Below are 20,072 nucleotides of genomic sequence, written 5' to 3' on the forward strand. Positions count from 1 at the left end.
CTTCATCACGTCTTCATCACATCTTCACATCTTCATCACATCTTCATCACATCTTCATCACGTCTTCATCACATCTTCATCACGTCTTCATCACATCTTCATCACGTCTTCATCACATCTTCATCACATCTTCATCACGTCTTCATCACATCTTCATCACGTCTTCATCACATCTTCATCACATCTTCATCACGTCTTCATCACGTCTTCATCACATCTTCATCACATCTTCATCACGTCTTCATCACGTCTTCATCACATCTTCACATCTTCATCACGTCTTCATCACGTCTTCATCACGTCTTCATCACGTCTTCACATCTTCATCACGTCTTCATCACATCTTCATTACAACTTCATCACATCTTCATCACGTCTTCATCACATCTTCATCACGTCTTCATCACGTCTTCATCACATCTTCATCACGTCTTCATCACGTCTTCACATCTTCATCACGTCTTCATCACATCTTCATTACAACTTCATCACATCTTCATCACGTCTTCATCACATCTTCATCACATCTTCATCACGTCTTCATCACATCTTCATCACATCTTCATCACATCTTCATCACATCTTCATCACGTCTTCATCACGTCTTCATCACATCTTCATTACATCTTCATCACATCTTCATCACATCTTCATCACATCTTCATCACAACTTCATCACATCTTCATCACATCTTCATCACATCTTCATCACATCTTCATTACATCTTCATCACATCTTCATCACATCTTCATTACATCTTCATCACATCTTCATCACATCTTCATCACATCTTCATCACATCTTCATTACATCTTCATCACATCTTCATCACATCTTCATCACGTCTTCATCACATCTTCATTACATCTTCATCACATCTTCATCACATCTTCATCACATCTTCATCACATCTTCATCACGTCTTCATCACATCTTCATCACATCTTCATCACAACTTCATCACATCTTCATCACATCTTCATCACATCTTCATCACATCTTCATCACATCTTCATCACGTCTTCATCACGTCTTCATCACGTCTTCATCACAACTTCATCACATCTTCATCACATCTTCATCACGTCTTCATCACATCTTCATCACGTCTTCATCACATCTTCATCACATCTTCATCACGTCTTCATCACAACTTCATCACATCTTCATTACATCTTCATCACAACTTCATCACGTCTTCATCACGTCTTCATCACATCTTCATCACATCTTCATCACGTCTTCATCACATCTTCATCACATCTTCATCACATCTTCATCACATCTTCATCACGTCTTCATCACGTCTTCATTTCTTCGTCACATCTTCATCACATCTTCATCATTTCTTCGTCACAACTTCATCACATCTTCATCACGTCTTCATTGCGTCTTCATCACATCTTCATTACATCTTCATCACGTCTTCATCACATCTTCATCACGTCTTCATCACATCTTCATTACATCTTCATCACGTCTTCATCACATCTTCATTACATCTTCATCACGTCTTCATCACATCTTCATCACGTCTTTATCACGTCTTCATCACGTCTTCATCACATCTTCATCACGTCTTCATCGCGTCTTCATCACATCTTCATCACATCTTCATTACATCTTCATCACGTCTTCATCACGTCTTCATCACGTCTTCATCACATCTTCATTACATCTTCATCACGTCTTCATCACGTCTTCATCACGTCTTCATCATTTCTTCGTCACGTCTTCATCACGTCTTCATCACATCTTCATCACGTCTTCATCACGTCTTCATCACGTCTTCATTACATCTTCATCACGTCTTCATCACGTCTTCATCACGTCTTCATCACATCTTCATCACATCTTCTTCACGTCTTCATCATGTCTTCATCACATCTTCATCACAACTTCATCACGTCTTCATCACGTCTTCATCACATCTTCATCACGTCTTCATCACGTCTTCATCACATCTTCATCACATCTTAATCACGTCTTCTTCACGTCTTCATCATGTCTTCATCACATCTTCATCACAACTTCATCACATCTTCATCACGTCTTCATCACAACTTCATCACATCTTCATCACGTCTTCATCACATCTTCATCACATCTTCATCACATCTTCATCACGTCTTCTTCACGTCTTCATCATGTCTTCATCACATCTTCATCACGTCTTCATCACATCTTCATCACGTCTTCATCACGTCTTCATCACGTCTTCATCACGTCTTCATCACATCTTCATCACATCTTCATCACATCTTCATTACATCTTCATCACGTCTTCATCACGTCTTCATCACGTCTTCATCACGTCTTCATCACGTCTTCATCACATCTTCATCACGTCTTCATCACCTCTTCATCACGTCTTCATCACGTCTTCATCACATCTTCATTACATCTTCATCACGTCTTCATCACGTCTTCATCACGTCTTCATCACATCTTCATCACGTCTTCATCACATCTTCATTACATCTTCATCACGTCTTCATCACGTCTTCATCACGTCTTCATCACGTCTTCATCACATCTTCATCACATCTTCATCACGTCTTCATCACATCTTCATCACATCTTCATTACATCTTCATCACGTCTTCATCACGTCTTCATCACGTCTTCATCACATCTTCATCACGTCTTCATCACATCTTCATCACATCTTCATCACGTCTTCATCACGTCTTCATCACATCTTCATTACATCTTCATCACGTCTTTATCACGTCTTCATCACATCTTCATCACGTCTTCATCACATCTTCATCACATCTTCATCACATCTTCATTACATCTTCATCACGTCTTCATCACGTCTTCATCACGTCTTCATCACGTCTTCATCACATCTTCATCACGTCTTCATCACATCTTCATCACATCTTCATCACGTCTTCATCACATCTTCATCACGTCTTCATCACATCTTCATCACATCTTCATCACATCTTCATCACAACTTCATCACGTCTTCATCACATCTTCATCACGTCTTCATCACATCTTCATCACATCTTCATCACGTCTTCATCACGTCTTCATCACGTCTTCATCACATCTTCATCACATCTTCGTCACGTCTTCATCACATCTTCATCAAATCTTCATCACGTCTTCATGACATCTTCATCACGTCTTCATCACATCTTCATCACGTCTTCATCACGTCTTCATCACATCTTCATCACGTCTTCATCACATCTTCATCACATCTTCATCACGTCTTCATCACGTCTTCATCACGTCTTCATCACGTCTTCATCACATCTTCATTACATCTTCATCACATCTTCATCACATCTTCATCACGTCTTCATCACGTCTTCATCACGTCTTCATCACGTCTTCATCTCATCTTCATCACGTCTTCATCACGTCTTCATCACATCTTCATCACGTCTTCATCACATCTTCATCACATCTTCATCACGTCTTCATCACATCTTCATCACGTCTTCATCACGTCTTCATCACATCTTCATCACGTCTTCATCACATCTTCATCACGTCTTCATCACGTCTTCATCACATCTTCATCACGTCTTCATCACATCTTCATCACATCTTCATCACGTCTTCATCACGTCTTCATCACGTCTTCATCACGTCTTCATCTCATCTTCATCACGTCTTCATCACGTCTTCATCACGTCTTCATCACGTCTTCATCACGTCTTCATCACATCTTCATCACATCTTCATCACATCTTCATCACATCTTCATTACATCTTCATCACGTCTTCATCACGTCTTCATCACGTCTTCATCACATCTTCATCACGTCTTCATCACATCTTCATCACATCTTCATCACATCTTCATCACGTCTTCATCACATCTTCATCACGTCTTCATCACGTCTTCATCACGTCTTCATTACATCTTCATCACGTCTTCATCACGTCTTCATCACGTCTTCATCACATCTTCATCACATCTTCTTCACGTCTTCATCATGTCTTCATCACATCTTCATCACAACTTCATCACGTCTTCATCACGTCTTCATCACATCTTCATCACGTCTTCATCACGTCTTCATCACATCTTCATCACATCTTCATCACGTTTTCTTCACGTCTTCATCATGTCTTCATCACATCTTCATCACAACTTCATCACATCTTCATCACGTCTTCATCACAACTTCATCACATCTTCATCACGTCTTCATCACATCTTCATCACATCTTCATCACATCTTCATCACGTCTTCATCACAACTTCATCACGTCTTCATCACGTCTTCATCACATCTTCATCACGTCTTCATCACGTCTTCATCACATCTTCATCACATCTTCATCACGTTTTCTTCACGTCTTCATCATGTCTTCATCACATCTTCATCACAACTTCATCACATCTTCATCACGTCTTCATCACAACTTCATCACATCTTCATCACATCTTCATCACATCTTCATCACGTCTTCATCACGTCTTCATCACGTCTTCATCACATCTTCATTACATCTTCATCACGTCTTCATCACGTCTTCATCACGTCTTCATCACATCTTCATCACATCTTCATCACATCTTCATTACATCTTCATCACGTCTTCATCACGTCTTCATCACGTCTTCATCACGTCTTCATCACATCTTCATCACGTCTTCATCACATCTTCATCACGTCTTCATCACCTCTTCATCACGTCTTCATCACGTCTTCATCACATCTTCATTACATCTTCATCACGTCTTCATCACGTCTTCATCACGTCTTCATCACATCTTCATCACGTCTTCATCACATCTTCATCACGTCTTCATCACGTCTTCATCACGTCTTCATCACGTCTTCATCACATCTTCATCACATCTTCATCACGTCTTCATCACATCTTCATCACATCTTCATTACATCTTCATCACGTCTTCATCACGTCTTCATCACGTCTTCATCACATCTTCATCACGTCTTCATCACATCTTCATCACATCTTCATCACGTCTTCATCACGTCTTCATCACATCTTCATTACATCTTCATCACGTCTTTATCACGTCTTCATCACGTCTTCATCACATCTTCATCACGTCTTCATCACATCTTCATCACATCTTCATCACATCTTCATTACATCTTCATCACGTCTTCATCACGTCTTCATCACATCTTCATCACATCTTCATCACATCTTCATTACATCTTCATCACGTCTTCATCACGTCTTCATCACGTCTTCATCACGTCTTCATCACATCTTCATCACGTCTTCATCACATCTTCATCACATCTTCATCACGTCTTCATCACATCTTCATCACGTCTTCATCACATCTTCATCACATCTTCATCACATCTTCATCACAACTTCATCACGTCTTCATCACATCTTCATCACGTCTTCATCACATCTTCATCACGTCTTCATCACGTCTTCATCACGTCTTCATCACGTCTTCATCACATCTTCGTCACATCTTCGTCACATCTTCATCACGTCTTCATCACATCTTCATCACATCTTCATCACGTCTTCATCACATCTTCATCACGTCTTCATCACATCTTCATCACGTCTTCATCACGTCTTCATCACATCTTCATCACGTCTTCATCACATCTTCATCACATCTTCATCACGTCTTCATCACGTCTTCATCACGTCTTCATCTCATCTTCATCACGTCTTCATCACGTCTTCATCACGTCTTCATCACGTCTTCATCACATCTTCATTACATCTTCATCACATCTTCATCACGTCTTCATCACGTCTTCATCACGTCTTCATCACGTCTTCATCACGTCTTCATCTCATCTTCATCACGTCTTCATCACATCTTCATCACGTCTTCATCACATCTTCATCACGTCTTCATCACGTCTTCATCACATCTTCATCACGTCTTCATCACATCTTCATCACATCTTCATCACGTCTTCATCACGTCTTCATCACGTCTTCATCACGTCTTCATCTCGTCTTCATCACGTCTTCATCACGTCTTCATCACGTCTTCATCACGTCTTCATCACGTCTTCATCACATCTTCATCACATCTTCATCACATCTTCATCACATCTTCATTACATCTTCATCACGTCTTCATCACGTCTTCATCACGTCTTCATCACATCTTCATCACGTCTTCATCACATCTTCATCACATCTTCATCACATCTTCATCACGTCTTCATCACGTCTTCATCATTTCTTCGTCACATCTTCATTACATCTTCATCACGTCTTCATCACGTCTTCATCACGTCTTCATCACATCTTCATCACGTCTTCATCACATCTTCATCACATCTTCATTACATCTTCATCACGTCTTCATCACGTCTTCATCACGTCTTCATCATTTCTTCGTCACATCTTCATCACATCTTCATCACATCTTCATCACATCTTCATTACATCTTCATCACGTCTTCATCACGTCTTCATCACGTCTTCATCACATCTTCATCACGTCTTCATCACATCTTCATCACATCTTCATCACATCTTCATCACGTCTTCATCACGTCTTCATCATTTCTTCGTCACATCTTCATTACATCTTCATCACGTCTTCATCACGTCTTCATCACGTCTTCATCACGTCTTCATCACATCTTCATCACATCTTCATTACATCTTCATCACGTCTTCATCACGTCTTCATCACGTCTTCATCATTTCTTCGTCACATCTTCATTACATCTTCATCACGTCTTCATCACGTCTTCATCACGTCTTCATCACATCTTCATCACGTCTTCATCACATCTTCGTCACATCTTCATTACATCTTCATCACGTCTTCATCACGTCTTCATCACGTCTTCATCACATCTTCATCACGTCTTCATCACATCTTCATCACATCTTCATCACATCTTCATCACGTCTTCATCACGTCTTCATCACGTCTTCATCACATCTTCATTACATCTTCATCACATCTTCATCACATCTTCATCACGTCTTCATCGCGTCATCATCACCTCTTCATCACATCTTCACGTCGTCACCACGTCTTCATCATATTTTTTCTCAACTCTTTTTTTTCAGAAAACATTAGGACAGGTGAATAATCAGAAAAATATTCGAAACAGAGACAGACAGATTAACTCAATATATTAACAGTCAGTCACACGAGTTGTGGACATGTGGACAGAACAAGGACAAATGTTAGATGCCAGAAATAAACCACAGGGATTTTCTTAAACTCAATTTATTGAACAAATTTGTAACACTTGACAGAGAACTGCCCCAATGCATCATGGGAACACAACCTGTGCTGATATCCAGGATTTTCCAAACATGAATGGTTACAATAGAGCTGCTCTTAGGGCAGGTGTGAGAGTGCCATCTGTTGCTCTCTTTCTGAAATCACATACAGCTCTTTTAACTCTGCCCACCAGTCTCCAGGGCAACGCCAACGGGGTCGTAGCAACAAGTCATTCAGAACACCAGCAAGACACGCCCCAAGACAAGGTCCCAGCCAGAACACCTGCAGGATAGACAATCAGGACACTCAGGTGTATAAGTGTGTAGGTGGGTAGGTGTGTAGCTCTGTAGGTGTGTAGTGTGTAGGTGTGAAGGTGTGTAAGTGTGTAGGTGTGTATCTGTGTAGGTGTGTAGCTGTGTAGTTGTGAAGCTGTGTAGCTGTGTACGTGTGTAGCTGTGTAGGTGTGTGCACACGGACCCAGTGGTTGTTGAAGGTGAGCGTGACCACAGCAGGACCAAAGGACCGCGCTGGATTCATCCCACAACCTGTCACACCCACCTGAGACACGAGATATACAGGAGAATATAGACATGAGGCACATGGGTGGTACAGGGGGGCTGGGCTTTGAAGGGGGTGTATCGGGAGGAGCGGGCTCTGATTCCCGGGACACGCAACTGGGGCACCGGGGTGTGGACTGGACACTACCAGGTAGCAAACTTCGGGGGACCTGCTTCTCTGCAGGTGTTGTGTGGACCTTCTGTCGTTGTGGAAAGGAGAAGGGGGGACTATCGGACTGATGGGCCTCTGGAATGCTCTGTTCACCCATTCTATTCTATTCTATTCTATTCTATTCTATTCTAAAGTCATTTATGTGTATGCCGATGCAGTCGTGTACATGTACGCGACAGCATTCGCATACAAGTTGAGAAGGTGATGTACGCGTCGCATCACGTTGTGTACATGTACGCGGATGCCATCACATAACGTTGTGTACATAAACGCGGATGCAGTCGCATCACATCGTGTACATGTACGTGGATGCAGTTGCGTCACATGATGTACGCGGATGCAGTCGCGACACATTGAGTACATGTACTGGGATGCAGTTGCATCACGTCGTGTACATGTACTAGGATGCAGTCGCATCATGTTGTGTACATGTACTAGGATGCAGTCTCATCACGTTGTGTACATGTACGCGGATGCCGTCGCATCACGTCGTGTACATGTACTAGGATGCAGTCGCATCATGTTGTGTACATGTATGCGGATGCAGTCGCATCACGTTGTGTACATGTACTAGGATGCAGTCTCATCACGTTGTGTACATGTACTAGGATGCAGTCTCATCACGTTGTGTACATGTACGCGGATGCCGTCGCATCACGTCGTGTACATGTACTAGGATGCAGTCGCATCACGTTGTGTACATGTACTAGGATGCAGTCGCATCACGTTGTGTACATGTACTAGGATGCAGTCTCATCACGTTGTGTACATGTACGCGGATGCCGTCGCATCACGTCGTGTACATGTACTAGGATGCAGTCGCATCACGTCGTGCACATGTACTAGGATGCAGTCGCATCACGTTGTGTACATGTACTAGGATGCAGTCTCATCACGTTGTGTACATGTACTAGGATGCAGTCTCATCACGTTGTGTACATGTACGCGGATGCCGTCGCGTCACGTTGTGTACATGTACGCGGATGCAGTCGCATCACGTTGTGTACATGTATGCGGATGCAGTCTCATCACGTTGTGTACATGTACGCGGATTCAGTTGTGTCACGTTGTGTACATGTATGCGGATGCAGTCGCATCATGTTGTGTACATGTATGCGGATGCAGTCGCATCATGTTGTGTACATGTACTCGGATGCAGTCGCATCATTTTGTGTACATGTATGCGGATGCAGTCGCATCATGTTGTGTACATGTATGCGGATGCAGTCGCATCATGTTGTGTACATGTATGCGGATGCAGTCGCATCATGTTGTGTACATGTACTCGGATGCAGTCGCATCACGTTGTGTACATGTATGCGGATGCAGTCGTATCATTTTGTGTACATGTATGCGGATGCAGTCGCATCATGTTGTGTACATGTATGCGGATGCAGTCGCATCATGTTGTGTACATGTATGCGGATGCAGTCGCATCATGTTGTGTACATGTACTCGGATGCAGTCGCATCATTTTGTGTACATGTATGCGGATGCAGTCACATCATGTTGTGTACATGTATGCGGATGCAGTCGCATCATGTTGTGTACATGTATGCGGATGCAGTCGCATCATGTTGTGTACATGTACTCGGATGCAGTCGCATCACGTTGTGTACATGTATGCGGATGCAGTCGTATCATTTTGTGTACATGTATGCGGATGCAGTCGCATCATGTTGTGTACATGTACGCGGATGCAGTCGCATCACGTTGTGTACATGTATGCGGATGCAGTCGCATCATGTTGTGTACATGTATGCGGATGAAGTCGCATCACGTTGTGTACATGTATGCGGATGCAGTCGCATCATGTTGTGTACATGTACTCGGATGCAGTCGCATCATGTTGTGTACATGTACGCGGATGCAGTCACATCACGTTGTGTACATGTATGGGGATGCAGTCGCATCATGTTGTGTACATGTACTCGGATGCAGTCGCATCATGTTGTGTACATGTACTCGGATGCAGTCGAATCACGTTGTGTACATGTATGCGGATGCAGTCGCATCATGTTGTGTACATGTATGCGGATGCAGTCGCATCATGTTGTGTACATGTATGCGGATGCAGTCGCATCATGTTGTGTACATGTATGCGGATGCAGTCGCATCATGTTGTGTACATGTACTCGGATGCAGTCGCATCATGTTGTGTACATGTATGCGGATGCAGTCGCATCATGTTGTGTACATGTACGCGGATGCAGTCGCATCATGTTGTGTACATGTATGCGGATGCAGTCGCATCATGTTGTGTACATGTACGCGGATGCAGTCGCATCATGTTGTGTACATGTACGCGGATGCAGTCGCATCATGTTGTGTACATGTATGCGGATGCAGTCGCATCATGTTGTGTACATGTACTCGGATGCAGTCGCATCATGTTGTGTACATGTACTCGGATGCAGTCGCATCATGTTGTGTACATGTATGCGGATGCAGTCGCATCATGTTGTGTACATGTATGCGGATGCAGTCGCATCATGTTGTGTACATGTACGCGGATGCAGTCACATCACGTTGTGTACATGTACTCGGATGCAGTCGCATCACGACGTTTACATGTACACGGATGCAGTTGCATCACGTTGTGTACATGTACGCGGATGCAGTCGCATCACGTTGTGTACATGTACTCGGATGCAGTCGCATCACGTTGTGTACATGTACACGGATGCAGTCGCATCACGTTGTGTACATGTACTCAGATGCAGTCGCATCACGACGTGTACATGTACACGGATGCAGTTGCATCACGTCGTGTACTTGTACTCGGATGCAGTTGCATCACGTCGTGTACATGTACTCGGATGCAGTCGCATCACATTGTGTACATGTACTCGGATGCAGTCGCATCACGTCGTGTACATGTACTCAGATGCAGTTGCATCACGTTGTGTACATGTACTCGGATGCAGTCGCATCACGTTGTGTACATGTACTCGGATGCAGTCGCATCACGTTGTGTACATGTACTCGGATGCAGTCGCATCACATTGTGTACATGTACACGGATGCAGTCGCATCACGACGTGTACATGTACACGGATGCAGTCGCATCACGTCGTGTACTTGTACTCGGATGCAGTTGCATCACGTCGTGTACATGTACTCGGATGCAGTTGCATCACGTCGTGTACATGTACTCAGATGCAGTCGCGTCACGTCTTGTACATGTACTCAGATGCAGTTGCGTCATGTCATGTACGAGGATGCAGTCGCGTCACATCGTGTACATATATGCGGATGTAGTCGCATCACGTCGTGTACATATATGCGGATGCAGTCGCATCACGTCGTGTACATGTACTCAGATGCAGTTGCGAAACATCGTGTACATGTACGTGGATACAGTCGCATCACGTCGTGCACGCAGATGCACTCGCGTCACGTTGTGTACATGTACGCGGATGCAGTCGCATCACGTCATGTACATGTACGTGGATGCAGTCGCATCACGTCGTGTACACGTACTCAGATGCAGTTGCGAAACATCGTGTACATGTACGTGGATACAGTCGCATCACGTCGTGCACGAAGATGCACTCGCGTCACGTTGTGTACATGTACGCGGATGCAGTCGCATCACGTCATGTACATGTACGTGGATGCAGTCGCATCTCGTTGTGTACATGTACTCAGATACAGTTGCGTAAAATTGTGTACTCGGATGCAGTTGCATCATGTCGTGTACATTTACGCTGATTCAGTCTTATCACTTTGTGTACATGTACGTCGATTCAGTTGCATCACGTTGTGTGTATGCAGATGCAGTCGCATCACGTCATGAACATGTACGCGGTATCAGTCGCATCACGCCGTGTGTACGCGGATGCAGTTTCATCACATCGCATACATGTGCGCGGATGCAGTCGCATCACGTTGTGTACATGTATGCGGATGCAGTCGCATCATGTTGTGTACATGTACGCGGATGCAGTCGCATCATGTTGTGTACATGTACGCGGATGCAGTCGCATCATGTTGTGTACATGTAAGCGGATGCAGTCGCATCATGTTGTGTACATGTACTCGGATGCAGTCGCATCATGTTGTGTACATGTACTCGGATGCAGTCGCATCATGTTGTGTACATGTATGCGGATGCAGTCGCATCATGTTGTGTACATGTACGCGGATGCAGTCGCATCATGTTGTGTACATGTATGCGGATGCAGTCGCATCATGTTGTGTACATGTATGCGGATGCAGTCGCATCATGTTGTGTACATGTACTCGGATGCAGTCGCATCATGTTTTGTACATGTATGCGGATGCAGTCGCATCATGTTGTGTACATGTATGCGGATGCAGTCGCATCATGTTGTGTACATGTATGTGGATGCAGTCGCATCATGTTGTGTACATGTATGCGGATGCAGTCGCATCATGTTGTGTACATGTACTCGGATGCAGTCGCATCATGTTGTGTACATGTACTCGGATGCAGTCGCATCATGTTGTGTACATGTACTCGGATGCAGTCGCATCACGTTGTGTACATGTATGCGGATGCAGTCGCATCATGTTGTGTACATGTACTCGGATGCAGTCGCATCATGTTGTGTACATGTACGCGGATGCAGTCGCATCACGTTGTGTACATGTACTCGGATGCAGTCGCATCACGTTGTGTACATGTACTCGGATGCAGTCGCATCACGTTGTGTACATGTACTCGGATGCAGTCGCATCACGTTGTGTACATGTATGCGGATGCAGTCGCATCATGTTGTGTACATGTATGCGGATGCAGTCGCATCATGTTGTGTACATGTACTCGGATGCAGTCGCATCATGTTGTGTACATGTACGCGGATGCAGTCGCATCATGTTGTGTACATGTATGCGGATGCAGTCGCATCATGTTGTGTACATGTACGCGGATGCATTCGCATCATGTTGTGTACATGTACTCGGATGCAGTCGCATCATGTTGTGTACATGTACGCGGATGCAGTCGCATCACGTTGTGTACATGTACTCGGATGCAGTCGCATCACGACGTGTACATGTACACGGATGCAGTTGCATCACGTTGTGTACATGTACGCGGATGCAGTCGCATCACGTTGTGTACATGTACTCGGATGCAGTCGCATCACGTTGTGTACATGTACACGGATGCAGTCGCATCATGTTGTGTACATGTATGCGGATGCAGTCGCATCATGTTGTGTACATGTATGCGGATGCAGTCGCATCATGTTGTGTACATGTATGCGGATGCAGTCGCATCATGTTGTGTACATGTATGCGGATGCAGTCGCATCATGTTGTGTACATGTATGCGGATGCAGTCGCATCATGTTGTGTACATGTACTCGGATGCAGTCGCATCACGTTGTGTACATGTACGCGGATTCAGTTGTGTTACGTTGTGTACATGTATGCGGATGCAGTCGCATCATGTTGTGTACATGTATGCGGATGCAGTCGCATCATGTTGTGTACATGTACTCGGATGCAGTCGCATCATGTTGTGTACATGTATGCGGATGCAGTCGCATCACGTTGTGTACATGTACTCGGATGCAGTCGCATCATGTTGTGTACATGTATGCGGATGCAGTCGCATCACGTTGTGTACATGTACTCGGATGCAGTCGCATCATGTTGTGTACATGTATGCGGATGCAGTCGCATCACGTTGTGTACATGTACTCGGATGCAGTCGCATCACGTTGTGTACATGTATGCGGATGCAGTCGTATCATTTTGTGTACATGTATGCGGATGCAGTAGCATCATGTTGTGTACATGTACGCGGATGCAGTCGCATCACGTTGTGTACATGTACGCGGATGCAGTCACATCACGTTGTGTACATGTATGCGGATGCAGTCGCATCATGTTGTGTACATGTATGCGGATGCAGTCGCATCATGTTGTGTACATGTATGCGGATGAAGTCGCATCATGTTGTGTACATGTATGCGGATGCAGTCGCATCATGTTGTGTACATGTATGCGGATGCAGTCGCATCATGTTGTGTACATGTACTCGGATGCAGTCGCATCATGTTGTGTACATGTACGCGGATGCAGTCGCATCATGTTGTGTACATGTACGCGGATGCAGTCGCATCATGTTGTGTACATGTATGCGGATGCAGTTGCATCACGTTGTGTACATGTATGCGGATGCAGTCGCATCATGTTGTGTACATGTACTCGGATGCAGTCGCATCATGTTGTGTACATGTACGCGGATGCAGTCGCATCATGTTGTGTACATGTACTCGGATGCAGTCGCATCACGTTGTGTACATGTATGCGGATGCAGTCGCATCATGTTGTGTACATGTATGCGGATGCAGTCGCATCATGTTGTGTACATGTATGCGGATGCAGTCGCATCATGTTGTGTACATGTATGCGGATGCAGTCGCATCACGTTGTGTACATGTATGCGGATGCAGTCGCATCATGTTGTGTACATGTACTCGGATGCAGTCGCATCATGTTGTGTACATGTACGCGGATGCAGTCGCATCATGTTGTGTACATGTACTCGGATGCAGTCGCATCACGTTGTGTACATGTATGCGGATGCAGTCGCATCACGTTGTGTACATGTATGCGGATGCAGTCGCATCATGTTGTGTACATGTATGCGGATGCAGTCTCATCATGTTGTGTACATGTATGCGGATGCAGTCGCATCATGTTGTGTACATGTACTCGGATGCAGTCGCATCATGTTGTGTACATGTATGCGGATGCAGTCGCATCATGTTGTGTACATGTACTCGGATGCAGTCGCATCATGTTGTGTACATGTACTCGGATGCAGTCGCATCATGTTGTGTACATGTATGCGGATGCAGTCGCATCATGTTGTGTACATGTATGCGGATGCAGTCGCATCATGTTGTGTACATGTATGCGGACGCAGTCGCATCATGTTGTGTACATGTATGCGGATGCAGTCGCATCATGTTGTGTACATGTATGCGGATGCAGTCGCATCATGTTGTGTACATGTACTCGGATGCAGTCGCATCATGTTGTGTACATGTACTCGGATGCAGTCGCATCACGTTGTGTACATGTATGCGGATGCAGTCGCATCATGTTGTGTACATGTACTCGGATGCAGTCGCATCATGTTGTGTACATGTACGCGGATGCAGTCGCATCACGTTGTGTACATGTATGCGGATGCAGTCGCATCATGTTGTGTACATGTACTCGGATGCAGTCGCATCACGTTGTGTACATGTACTCGGATGCAGTCGCATCACGTTGTGTACATGTACTCGGATGCAGTCGCATCACGTCGTGTACATGTACGCGGATGCAGTCGCATCACGTTGTGTACATGTATGCGGATGCAGTCGCATCATGTTGTGTACATGTACTCGGTTGCAGTCGCATCATGTTGTGTACATGTACGCGGATGCAGTCGCATCACGTTGTGTACATGTACTAGGATGCAGTCTCATCACGTTGTGTACATGTACTCGGATGCAGTCGCATCACGTTGTGTACATGTACTCGGATGCAGTCGCATCACGTTGTGTACATGTACTCGGATGCAGTCGCATCATGTTGTGTACATGTACGCGGATGCAGTCGCATCACGTTGTGTACATGTATGCGGATGCAGTCGCATCATGTTGTGTACATGTACTCGGATGCAGTCGCATCACGTTGTATACATGTACTCGGATGCAGTCGCATCACGTTGTGTACATGTACTCGGATGCAGTCGCATCACGTTGTGTACATGTACTCGGATGCAGTCGCATCATGTTGTGTACATGTACGCGGATGCAGTCGCATCACGTTGTGTACATGTATGCGGATGCAGTCGCATCATGTTGTGTACATGTACTCGGATGCAGTCGCATCACGTTGTATACATGTACTCGGATGCAGTCGCATCACGTTGTGTACATGTACTCGGATGCAGTCGCATCACGTTGTGTACATGTATGCGGATGCAGTCGCATCATGTTGTGTACATGTACGCGGATGCAGTCGCATCATGTTGTGTACATGTATGCGGATGCAGTCGCATCATGTTGTGTACATGTACGCGGATGCAGTCGCATCATGTTGTGTACATGTACGCGGATGCAGTCGCATCATGTTGTGTACATGTACGCGGATGCAGTCGCATCATGTTGTGTACATGTACGCGGATGCAGTCGCATCATGTTGTGTACATGTATGCGGATGCAGTCGCATCATGTTGTGTACATGTACTCGGATGCAGTCGCATCATGTTGTGTACATGTACGCGGATGCAGTCGCATCATGTTGTGTACATGTATGTGGATGCAGTCGCATCATGTTGTGTACATGTACGCGGATGCAGTTGCATCACGTTGTGTACATGTACGCGGATGCAGTCGCATCACGTTGTGTACATGTACTCGGATGCAGTCGCATCACGTTGTGTACATGTATGCGGATGCAGTCGCATCATGTTGTGTACATGTATGCGGATGCAGTCGCATCATGTTGTGTACATGTACTCGGATGCAGTCGCATCACGACGTGTACATGTACGCGGATGCAGTCGCATCATGTTGTGTACATGTATGCGGATGCAGTCGCATCATGTTGTGTACATGTATGCGGATGCAGTCGCATCATGTTGTGTACATGTACTCGGATGCAGTCGCATCATGTTGTGTACATGTACGCGGATGCAGTCGCATCACGACGTGTACATGTACACGGATGCAGTTGCATTACGTTGTGTACATGTACGCGGATGCAGTCGCATCATGTTGTGTACATGTACGCGGATGCAGTCGCATCACGTTGTGTACATGTACACGGATGCAGTCGCATCACGTTGTGTACATGTACTCGGATGCAGTCGCATCACGTTGTGTACATGTACACGGATGCAGTCGCATCACGACGTGTACATGTACACGGATGCAGTTGCATCACGTCGTGTACTTGTACTCGGATGCAGTTGCATCACGTCGTGTACATGTACTAGGATGCAGTCGCATCACATTGTGTACATGTACTAGGATGCAGTCGCATCACGTTGTGTACATGTATGCGGATGCAGTCGCATCACGTCGTGTACATGTACTCAGATGCAGTTGCATCACGTTGTGTACATGTACTCGGATGCAGTTGCATCACGTTGTGTACATGTACTCAGATGCAGTTGCATCACGTTGTGTACATGTACTCAGATGCAGTCGCGTCACGTCTTGTACATGTACTCAGATGCAGTTGCGTCATGTCATGTACGAGGATGCAGTCGCAACACGTCGTGCACGCAGATGCAGCTGCGTCACATTGTGTACATGTACGCGGATGCAGTCGCGTCACATCGTGTACATATATGCGGATGCAGTCGCATCACGTCGTGTACATATATGCGGATGCAGTCGCATCACGTCGTGCACGCAGATGCACTCGCGTCACGTTGTGTACATGTACGCGGATGCAGTCGCATCACGTCATGTACATGTACGTGGATGCAGTCGCATCTCGTTGTGTACATGTACTCAGATACAGTTGCGTAAAATTGTGTACTCGAATGCAGTTGCATCATGTCGTGTACATTTACGCTGATTCAGTCTTATCACTTTGTGTACATGTACGTCGATTCAGTTGCATCACGTTGTGTGTATGCAGATGCAGTCGCATCACGTCATGTACATGTACGTGGATGCAGTCGCATCACGTCGTGTACACGTACTCAGATGCAGTTGCGAAACATCGTGTACATGTACGTGGATACAGTCGCATCACGTCGTGCACGAAGATGCACTCGCGTCACGTTGTGTACATGTACGCGGATGCAGTCGCATCACGTCATGTACATGTACGTGGATGCAGTCGCATCTCGTTGTGTACATGTACTCAGATACAGTTGCGTAAAATTGTGTACTCGGATGCAGTTGCATCATGTCGTGTACATTTACGCTGATTCAGTCTTATCACTTTGTGTACATGTACGTCGATTCAGTTGCATCACGTTGTGTGTATGCAGATGCAGTCGCATCACGTCATGAACATGTACGCGGTATCAGTCGCATCACGCCGTGTGTACGCGGATGCAGTTTCATCACATCGCATACATGTGCGCGGATGCAGTCGCATCACGTCATGCATGCAGATGCAGTTCCGTCACATTGTGTACATGTTCGCGGATGCAGTTCCGTCACATTGTGTACATATACGCGGATGCAGTCGCGTCACATCGTGAACATATACGCGGATGCAGTCGCGTCACATCGTGAACATATACGCGGATGCAGTCGCATCACATCGTGAACATGTACGCGGATTCATTCGTATCACATCGTGAACATGTACGTGGATTCATTCGTATCACATCGTGAACATGTACGCGGATTCATTCGTATCACATCGTGTACATGTACGCGGATTCAGTTGCATCACGTTGTTTAAATGTACGCGGATTCAGTCGCATCACGTCATTTGTACGCGGATTCAGTCGCATCACGTCATTTGTACGCGGATTCAGTCGCATCACGTTGTTTAAATGTACGCGGATTCAGTTGCATCACGTCTTGTACATGTACGCGGATTCAGTTGCATCACGTCTTGTACATGTACGCGGATTCATTCGCATGACGTCGTGTGTACGCGGATGCCGTCCCGTCATGTCGTGTACATTTACGCGGATGCTGTCACATTACATCGTGAACATGTACGCTGATGCAGTCACGTCACATGTGTTGCTTTTCACCTCCACATATCTGCCAGTAGTGATGTATGGGTCGTAATTCACAGCAGGTGGTACTTACAGCTACCATGTGACCCAGACTGACCGCTAGGCCAACCAACAGAGGAGATACAATGGTGGGTAGTCTGACATCAGTGGTTGCCATGATAACCAGGACCATCTGGAGAGTCACAAGGGTTTCCACGGTGACAGCCTGCTGCAGCCTGATCCCGGAAGAGACCTGAAATCAGAACAACTTGATGAAATGAAAGCCTGCTCCATGATTGGCTGTCAAGACCGGGGTCAAAACTCACCTGGTTAAGAACAGGTGTCACATCTCCATTCAGTCCCAGCAACAGCGCTGCAGAAGCCACACCCCCCAGCAGCTGACTGATCACATACAGAATGGCCCTCCATAGGCGCAGCCTCAAAGTCAAAGCCATCGCCATGGAAACAGCTGGGTTCAAGTGAACTGCCCCCCCCACACAGAGTGATGCCATGGCAACAGACAGACCAAAGATAAGAACTACCTGCATGGGACAGGCAGGTGAGAGGTGTCCCGGTCCAGACCGACCTGCATACGGGCGGCTCTGATTGGTTAGGAAGTCAGCTGACCTCAAATCAACTAATTTTTCTCCAGACAGCAACAGGACAGATGATAGACTGGAAGTGAGGAAGAGGGTGGTGCCCAGAAACTCCCTCAGGAAGTGATGTAAGCAGGATGGGGTCAGGATATCAGCCAGGACTAGACGAAGACAACGACGAACCCACATCCTCTCACCTGGAGCAGAATACCTGGATGTCAACAGCAGGTGTGTGTGTCTGTGTGTGTGTTTGTGCAGAAAAGCTGGAAACTATACTGAGTCTAAACAGAGCTGTCCTACCTGTTCGAAAGGTGTGCTGGTTCAGGTAAAGAAAGGCTCTCCTGCTCGCCCCGCAGTGTGAGGTTTCTTATAAAGCTCCTGTCCCGATCTGGACAGGTACAGGTGGGCGGTCCCGTCCCACACCGATCTGGACAGGTACAGGTGGGCGGTCCCGTCCTGCACCAATCTGGACAGGTACAGGTCTGGACAGGTACAGGTGGGCGGTCCCGTCCCAGACCGATCTGGACAGGTACAGGTGGGCGGTCTTGTCCCACACCGATCTGGACAGGTACAGGTGGGCGGTCCTGTCCCAGACCGATCTGGACAGGTACAGGTGGGCGGTCCTGTCCCAGACTGATCTGGACAGGTACAGGTGGGCGGTCCTGTCCCGCACCGATCTGGACAGGTACAGGTGGGTGGTCCCGTCCCAGACCGATCTGGACAGGTACAGGTGGGCGGTCCTGTCCCGCACCGATCTGGACAGGTACAGGTGGGCGGTCCTGTCCCAGACCGATCTGGACAGGTACAGGTGGGCGGTCCTGTCCCGCACCGATCTGGACAGGTACAGGTGGGCGGTCCTGTCCCAGACCGATCTGGACAGGTACAGGTGGG

At 46.1% G+C, this 20,072-nt stretch overlaps 1 protein-coding gene across 1 annotated transcript; it reads right to left on the reverse strand.

The window, feature by feature from the left end:
- Positions 1-7,301: 7,301 nt before the first annotated feature.
- On the reverse strand, positions 7,302-19,370 carry LOC306765706 (aquaporin-1-like; the record flags this gene model as incomplete). The annotated part of the gene is made up of 4 exons (XM_079253191.1): positions 7,302-7,466; positions 7,662-7,742; positions 18,680-18,838; positions 18,912-19,370. 4 exons carry the CDS (start codon positions 19,368-19,370, stop codon positions 7,302-7,304), a joined length of 864 nt encoding a protein of 287 aa, XP_079109317.1.
- Between the last annotated feature and the right edge of the window lie 702 nt (positions 19,371-20,072).

This window comes from Telmatherina bonti, assembly GCF_933228915.1.
Source record: "Telmatherina bonti genome assembly, chromosome: 14".
Classification (NCBI taxonomy): domain Eukaryota; kingdom Metazoa; phylum Chordata; class Actinopteri; order Atheriniformes; family Telmatherinidae; genus Telmatherina; species Telmatherina bonti.